At 38.7% G+C, this 8,896-nt stretch overlaps 1 protein-coding gene across 1 annotated transcript; it reads left to right on the top strand.

Moving 5' to 3' along the window:
* The first annotated feature begins 7,077 nt into the window (after positions 1-7,077).
* LOC123796732 (olfactory receptor-like protein OLF4) lies at positions 7,078-8,076 on the top strand. Its single transcript, XM_045804230.2, has one exon. It carries the CDS (start codon positions 7,132-7,134, stop codon positions 8,074-8,076), a length of 945 nt encoding a protein of 314 aa, XP_045660186.2. The 5' UTR covers positions 7,078-7,131.
* Positions 8,077-8,896: the final 820 nt, after the last annotated feature.

The raw sequence follows: 8,896 nt of genomic DNA, 5'->3' as shown, positions 1-8,896 counted from the left end.
AGTGTGTGATAAGGTGGGGGCAAGGAGTCCACGAAGTACGTGACCACCGCAGGTGCCTGTTTTTCTTCAAAATTTATACATTTACTCTCGAGATGAGAACATTGAGCCTCAGTAAGAATCTGGCTGTTTTCAGCCAGGAAACTTGAAAGGAGGCCCAGTGTTCTGGGCGCTCCTCCTTTGCTTTTCAATTAGTCCCATCCAGGGAGGCATATACAAGTCAGGTTTTGTCTATCCAGACACCGAGAATTCCCACACTTAATAAAATAAACAAACAAACATAACTTTATAAGAACATTGTTAGTAATGAATAAAATGTGTGGAACTTCCTATTTTATCGCAAAGAAAACATTTGAGGGTAACGGTTGTGTCTTGTGTATGTGTGTGTTTCCATACATTTTCTTTCAGATAAGCTCATCACATGCGTACACACACAGATGCAGTTATGATCTCGTCTTTCATGTTGAAGCAATCTTGAGAAAGCTGGAGAGCATAGCACTGAGAAGAGGGAACTTTTCGATTTATGTGAAATAAAAGGATGCAGAAATACAAACAAAGATCTAAACTACAATGAGTGACCTTAGTTTTGATCACAAGTTTCTTCCCTATGTCACTGCCTCAAAGCTTCAGAATCAGACTACATTCCTATTTATGCCACAAGGAGCTCACTGTACTAGCTTACGCGGCAGAATACCTCCATAGGATTTAAGTTTCCTTTCTACCTACTGTGGGTTTTTAATACAAATTGCCCTTAACCAAGGGAAGCTGATGAGTAAATTGAGAGGCTTAAACTCAGTTCCCTCAAATAATTGTGTTGACTGTGTCCAAATGAGATTCCTCCTGCCGCGGTAAAATAACCTCACCCTAATTACTTAAAACAAACACACATGTGCTCTTACAGTTCGGGAGTCAGAAACTTGCAATGAGTCTCATTGGGCTAATAACAAGATGTCTGCAGGGTTGAGTTCCTTCTAGAAGCTCAAGGGAGAATCTGTTTCCTTTCCAGTTACAGGCTCTCTTGCTGGCCGCCTGCATTCCTGGGCTCCTGGCTCTTCCTCCACCTTCAGAGACAGCAGGGCAGCATTTTCAGTGTCTCTAGGACACCAACTCTTTTGTCTCCCTCATCCACATTTGAAGGACCATTGCCATTATCTTCGTCCCACCTGGATAATCATAGTAAATATTTTTATCTTTTGTCTTTTTAAAAATGTGTATTTATTCTTGATTTTTTAATTGAACTGTATTTAACATACAGTGTTTTATTCATTGCAGGGGTATACTATAGTGATTCTACAATTTTATACATTTCTCCGTACTGATTAAGATCAGTATACTCTTTTATTTAGTTTTTATTTGAATTCCAGTTAGTAACATACAGCAAAATATTAGTTTCAGGTGTACTATGTAGTGATTCAGCACTTCTGTAAAATACCTGGTTCTCATCACAAGTGTTCTCCTCAATGCCAATGAACTCTTTCACCCACCTCTTAAGCATTTTTTAAATTATGTTATTTTTATTTCATTTTAGTTTTAATTAGGTCCTATGCCCAGTGCAGAGCCTAACGCAGGGTTTGAACTCACCACCCTGCAATCCAGACCTTAGCTGAGATCAAGAGTCAGAGACTCGGCCAACTGAGCCTCCAAGGTGCCCCTTGATCATTTTTAAGTGCACAGCTCAGCGGGACGACATGCATTCACGTTGTTGTGAGCTGGCAGCACCATCCATCTCCAGAACTCTTTTCTTCTGGTTAACCTGAAGCTCCATACCTAAATATCTATTTTTTAATTACAAAATATTTTATAAATTTAGAAGAAACAACAGCTCTCAATTTATCCTAAAGCACTGAACTCTTAACAGTTTTAGAAAAAGTGTCATGGAAGCCAAGGACTGTAGTCTTCCTGGTTTTATGTCAAAGGAATACAGTTCTTCACCTTGTTGAAGGGGGAAGAGCAATCTTCTGGAGATATAAGTGCTGTGTCCCACCGTGAGTCAATATTTGGGGGACCCAAGGAGCTTAGTAAGGAAAAATTCTTCGTTTTAAATGTGGACAAATCTCTAACTCAGGATTGGGATAAGGTGCTAGGAGGTTAGCTCTGTGGGAGGCAGGTGAGTTCAGGGAAGAGTAATGAGTGCATTCACCTGACTTCTAAGCTGGTCTCTTGGGAAGAGGCAACTATAGGAAAAAAAAGTCCATCTCTCCAGAGGGGGATAATGTGCCCAGGGGTTGGAGTACCAGGAGGGAAATATGCCTAGGGAGCATAGGGAGCTGTAAATATCTCTTCTGCTATTGTCTCTCAGCAGGTGCAACCTTGAGCTGAATGGGATAGGGTTATTTCTTTGGAGTTCCCAGGTCTGGGTAGGAGACTCCTGCTGAATTGTTTGAGAACAGAGCTTCAGTGTCCATCATCCACCATCGAGGGAGAAACTTGGACTTTCTCACAGAGACCCTCATGCAGGTGACTCTAAAAACCCAGCAGGTTCTGCTGGAAAGGGCCAGCGAGAATAGAAGGGTGAGAAATATTTACCTGAATCCACCGGAGAGGCAAGCCATCCCTGCCCAGCACCAGGACATCACTGCGGTTTTTGGCTTGCTTGAGTAACTAATGAATACATTTATTTATTATCCTAAAAACAAAAGTAAACATTGAAATCAGCCATGCAAGGGAGATTGTTGAGGATGAAGTCGTGGTGATGGAAGAGCGGTGATGGGTGGCAGAAAGTGGTCCCAATGAGAGCAGAACACAAGTCCAAGAATCTTTGCAAGTAAGGGGAACAGATATAAAGGGTCTTAGCCAGGAGGGTTATGCAGTCAAGTGAGGGCATTCCTTTCATGCTTTTTAAGACAGGGAATATTTGAGCGTGTTCCCATATTGATGAGAAAGACCCAGACTAATGGATCAAGAGACATATATTTCACAGTGTCCATTTTCATGCTGGGTATTCCAATCGATTTAAAAAATGTAATAAGTGAAAAGGGGATATACTAATAAAGCCTTACATTGCAATTATTTCCTTACTGGAGAGGTTGAGTATATTTCTGGGTTTCTTAGACATTTGCTTTTACTGTTGCAAATTGTCTGTGTCTGTTCTGTGCTTTTGTTTGGTGGGTTTGGCGTGTTTATATTCCTGTGTTTTTATTCCATTTTTCCAAACATAAGAATTGGAGTTTTTCTATCACCTTTGCTATTCGACCTTCAGTTCCTTTACGCGTGTGGAGGTGTATTCAAGGGTAGCAGTAAAGTTCATCCATTTTGTGTGCTCAAACCTATCATTCGGTCATATTTCCTCCCTTCTCTTATTAGCTTAAGTGTAGAAAGTGCTGCATCATTTGAATTAAAAAATCACCTTATATACATATTTCCCACTTGTCTTCACATTTCTGTTATTCCTCATTCTCCGTTTCAGTGTTTTGTGATTAGATCTATTTCTCAAAGTCACGTCACCTGCAGCCATCATTTGAAGGGTATTCTTCTTCATTGTTTGACTAGCATTCACTTTCCTAACAAATATGAATTAATATATCATGTATAAGATGAAATTATAACCTTAGATAATGCTTCCTAAACAAATATTAATTAAAATATCTTGTATAAAATGAAATTGTAACCTTAAATAATGTTTCTTACCTACTCTTTAAGAAGCTTTTTTTTATATTCTTTTATTTCTAAGTTTTTATGTTTTTCTAAAGTAATCTCTACCCCAACATGGGACTCGAACTCACAAGCCCAAAATCTAGAGCCACAGGCTCCACCATTGAGCCAGTCAGGGGCCCCATTTCCAAGTCTTTAGCACTTTAATCCTTGAATTAGTGATCCACGCTGATGTCATTACATTAACACTATTTTATGCATGTCTGTAAATTAGTTATACGTTGTCATTGTGTTTCAGACTGTCAGTTGAGATAGCTCCCTGCCTAACCTATTCTCAGTTTCACTACTATCCTTTGTTCTAACCTCTTAGTTTCTTTTGAAACTGACGCTTCTGTATTATGCACACATAATATTCATACCCTTTAATCAAATTCATGCAGAGAATCCTATGCACATTTTAAATAGTCTTTTATGCTCTGATGCAGTGTCTTGTTTTGTTTTGTTTTTATAGCTTGTCTCTCTCAATAGCACCTTACAGACTTGCCTCCATCAACCAGTATAATGCTAATTCATTATGTCAGTGATCCCATAATATTTCAGGCTATGGCTGTGTTATTTACACTTCTGAGGATTTTTCATGTACTTTCTCATTAAATTGCTGTAATGCCAATTATACAAAAAATATTTTGAGAATGAGTTAAAATGCTGGTTCTCCACTGGGGGCAATATTGTCATCCAGGGGCCATTTAGGGATATCCACAGTCATTTTAGGTTTTCAGATAGGGGAGGTGTCACTAGAGGCCAGAGATTATCTAAACATCCGACAATGCCCAGGACAAACCCCAGCACAGAGACTGGTCTGAGCCACAATATCAATAGTGCTGAAATTGAGAAACTCTGAGATAAATAATACATTTCTGTATTTTCAATACGTAGAGTTGTTTTCAGATTATTTCCCCTAAAGGTTATAGCATGTCATATTTCTGCAATGAAAATTAATGAGCACCACTTTCCTACCTGTTTAAAAGTTCCAAGCCCAGTTGATGTGACAGTCCTTTACATTTTTTGACAGGCTGATGGGTGTGGAAGGGATTTCTTGTTTTCCTTTTTTAATTTTAATTTAATTTAATTTAATTTAATTTAATTTTTATTATTATGTTATGTTAGTCACCATACAATACGTCTTCAGTTTTTGATGTTGTTTTCCATGATTCGTGGTTTGCGTATAACACCCAGTGCTCATCACAACATGTGCCCTCCTTAATATTCATCATTGGGCTAACCCATCCCCCACCCCCCTCCCCTCTGAAGCCCTCAGTTTGTTTCCCAGAGTCCATAGTCTCTCATGGTTCCTGTGCCCCTCTGTTTCCCCCCTTCATTGTCCCTTCCTGTTCCTAATGTACTTGTTGTTTTCTTAAACTATTAGTGAGTGTGTGCAAAATTCACTATGTGATCACCATTTTGATTTGCTCATTATTATTATACCCATACATTATATGCCCATTTTCTACAGGTTTCAGCATTTCGAATGATGTTTACAGAGACAGAGAGAGAGAGAGAGAGAGAGAGAGAGAGAGAATAATCTGTAAACATCATTCGAAATGCTGAAACCTGTAAAAAATCTCGAGAGAGAGAGAGACAGAGAGAGAGAGAGCTCGCAAATGGGGAGGGACAATGTCAGAGGGAGAAGGAGAGAATGTTAAGCAGGTTCCACACCCAGCACAGAGCCTGACCTGGGGCTCAATCTCATGACTCCAAGATCAGACCTGAGCCGAAATAAAGATTTGCAGGCCTAACCAAGTGATCCACGCAGGTGCCCCCACAGATGATTCTTCCTCTATTGGATTCTATTGAGATATTTTAGCCATAAAAATGTCTTAAGTTCTATTAGTTAATGTATAACTGCTTCCTTCACAGTTTCTTGGCTTTATTAAGATTGTTTTGCCTGTAGATTTTATGTGTTTTTTTTTTAATTATTATTTTGGGGATTTTTTTGGGGTAATTTTAAGGACTTGGGATTTTTTTAAATTTAAAATTTTATTTTTTAATTTCAGTATAATTGACATTCAGTATTATATTAGTTTCAGGTGTCCAATATACTGATTCAACCATCTTATACATTACCCAGTGCTCATCATAAGTGTACTGTTAATCCCCATCACCTATGTCACCCATCTCCCACTGCCATCCCTCTTGTAACCAGAAGTTAGTTCTCTATAGTTGAAAGTTTATTTTTTTGTTTGTCTCTTTTCTCTTTCTTCATTTGTTTTGTTTCTTAAATTCCATATATGAGTAAAATCATATGGTATGTGTCTTTCTCTGACTGATTTCACTTAGCATTATACTCTCTAGATCCATCCATGTTGTTGCAAATGGCAAGATCTCATTTGTACCCCTTAATATCCTTTAAATACTCCCCCCACACCTGCTCCATCACAAGGACCACTTTGTTCTCTGCATTTGTCTGTTTGTTCTGTTTCTCAGATTATACATATAAGTGAGATCATATAGTATTTGTCCTTGTCTGATTTATTTCACTTAATATAGCACCCTCTAGATCCATCCATGTTGTTGCAGGAGGAAAGATCTCATTCTTTCTTATGGCTGAGTAATATTCCAGTGTGGTGTGTGTGTGTGTACACATACCAATCTTCTTTATCCATTCATCTATCACTGGACACTTGGCTGCTTCCATATCTTGACTATTGTAAACAATGATACAATGAATATTGGGTGAATATATGTTTTCAAATTAGAGTTTTTGTCTTCTTTGAGAAGCAGCATTACTTGACCATGGGGTGGTTCTATTTTTAAATTTTTGAGGAATCTCCATACTGTTTTCCACAGTGGCTACACCAGTTCACATTCCCACCAGCAGTGTAAGGGGTTCCCTCTTCCCCACCTCTGCACCAGCACTTATTACTTCTTGTCTTTTATATCAGCCATTCTGACCGGCAGGAAGTGATAGTCTCATTCTTGCAGATGTCACAAAAATACAATTATTTTATTTCCTTTTCATATGTTCACTGATCATATGTAAAAATGCAACTGATTTTTTGAGGGTTGGCCTTGTAACCAGTTACATGGCTGAATTAATTTATTATTTCTAGTAATGTTTTTGTGGCATCACTAGGGCTTTCTACATGTAAGATCACACTGTCTGCACACATAAATGTATTTCTTCCTTTCCAGTTTGGATGCCTGTCATTTCTTTTTCTTTCTTTAATTGCTCTTTAGAACTTCCAGTGGTATGTTGAGTACCAGTCAAGGAAACAGGCATACTTGCCTTGTTCTTGATCATACAGGAACAATGTTCACTATTTTGCCATCGAGTATCATGTTTCCTGTGGGTTTTTCATAAAAGGGTTAACTTGAGATAGTTTCCTTCTACTTCTAGTTTGTAGTGTTATTATCATATTCCATACACAAATATAAACATTAATTTCTTGAGTGTAGAATATAAACAATAATATATCTTCCAGGTTAGTAAGGCATAATTGTGTCCTGCTCTTTCTCTCTTATTTTGGTAGTCACGTCAATGACATGGAACTAGAGAATGATACACGAATTTCAGAATTTCTTCTTCTGGGATTTTCTGAGGAATCAGAATTGCAGCCCTTCCTGTTTGGGCTGTTCCTGTCCATGTACCTGGTCACCATACTTGGGAACCTGCTCATCATTGTGGCCGTCAGCTCAGACTCCCACCTCCACACGCCCATGTACTTCTTCCTGGCCAACCTGTCCTTTGTAGACATCTGTTTCACCTCCACCACCATCCCCAAGATGCTGGTGAATATACAAACACAGAGAAAAGTCATAACTTATGATAGCTGCATCATGCAGATGTACTTTTTCATACTTTTCATAGTTTTGGACAACTTCCTCCTGACTGTGATGGCTTATGACCGCTTTGTGGCCATCTGTCACCCCCTGCATTACATGGTCACCATGAACCCTTGGTTCTGTGGACTGCTGGTTCTGGTGTCCTGGATCATGACTGTCTTGTATTCCTTGTTACAAACCTTAATGGTGTTGCAGCTGTCCTTCTGTACAGAGGTGGAAATCCCCCACTTCTTCTGTGAACTTTGTCAGATGATCCAACTTGCGTGTTCTGATACCTTTCTTAATAACATGGTGATGTACTTTGCAGCTATCCTGCTTGGTGGTGGTCCTATTGCTGGGATTCTTTACTCTTACTTTAAGATAGTTTCCTCCATACATCGGATCTCATCAGCTGAGGGGAAGTACAAAGCATTTTCCACCTGTGTATCTCATCTCTTGGTTGTCTCTTTATTTTATTGTTCGAGCCTAGGAGTGTACCTTAGCTCTGCTGCTCCCCAGAGCTCCCACGCAAGTGCAGTGGCCTCGGTGATGTACATGGTGGTCACCCCCATGCTGAACCCCTTCATCTACAGCCTGAGGAACAGAGACATAAAGAGGGCTCTAAATGTATTTTTCAAGGGGAAGCCATTAAAGGACTTTTTTTAAGAAGTAACTCTGATTTCAGGCTTAATGCTTAATAGCCAGAAATTGTGATTCTTTAATCATATCATGAAAGAAGAACTTAATCTGTCTCTTTGCCTCCTGGAGTTTCAATTTTTCTAAAATTCAACTGCTTTATTAAACTTTCTGCTCCTTCTGATAGCCAACAATTTTTCCTGTTGTTTTCTGAATTTCCAAACTTAGTCCCAATCATTGGTCAAAAACAATTTAGGGATTTGTATTTGCCTCATGAAGTGATGAACTGTCTTAGTGTTATGAAATAAACTACATTTGACAACGGAGGCCATTTCTATTATTTTATTGTAGGAATTCTTAGAGGTAATGGTGAGATCACATTCTTCATTCGGTGTCTACCATTCCTTTCTATGTTACTACTTTAAATGCTCTCCCTTTTAATAGAGACTTTAGCCTACTGGTTCGTTTTGTAGCTAGTCATGGGGCTTTCTGATCATCATTACGATCTTGTTCTCTTATCAGCTCAGCAGCCGTGGTATCCTGGCACAGAAGAGTAAGGCAGAAATTGCTTATGCGAAACACCATTCATGTGTAATCTACAGAAAGACCAATTTGCATAAACAAAGTGACTTAATATGGGCTTGGTATCAGAGAAGACCTGAGACATGATCAAGTAAAAATTTTCTACCAAGCCATATTTTTTTTTTTTTTTTTTTTTGCGGAAAACGTGTCTTTGGTGATGTTCGTCTACTCATCTACTGAAGTGTGGGTTCTTTGGTGTCCATGTTTAGAGGGTTTTATTAATTGTAGTGAGAATTTAGTGGCAGATTTTATATTATTTAATTGGAGG

Source organism: Ursus americanus, chromosome 14, assembly GCF_024610735.1.
Source record: "Ursus americanus isolate L20-20 chromosome 14, mUrsAme1.1.p, whole genome shotgun sequence".
Lineage (NCBI taxonomy): Eukaryota > Metazoa > Chordata > Mammalia > Carnivora > Ursidae > Ursus > Ursus americanus.
The sequence above is the reverse complement of the archived record's forward strand: the minus strand, read 5'-3'. Positions and strand labels throughout refer to the sequence as shown.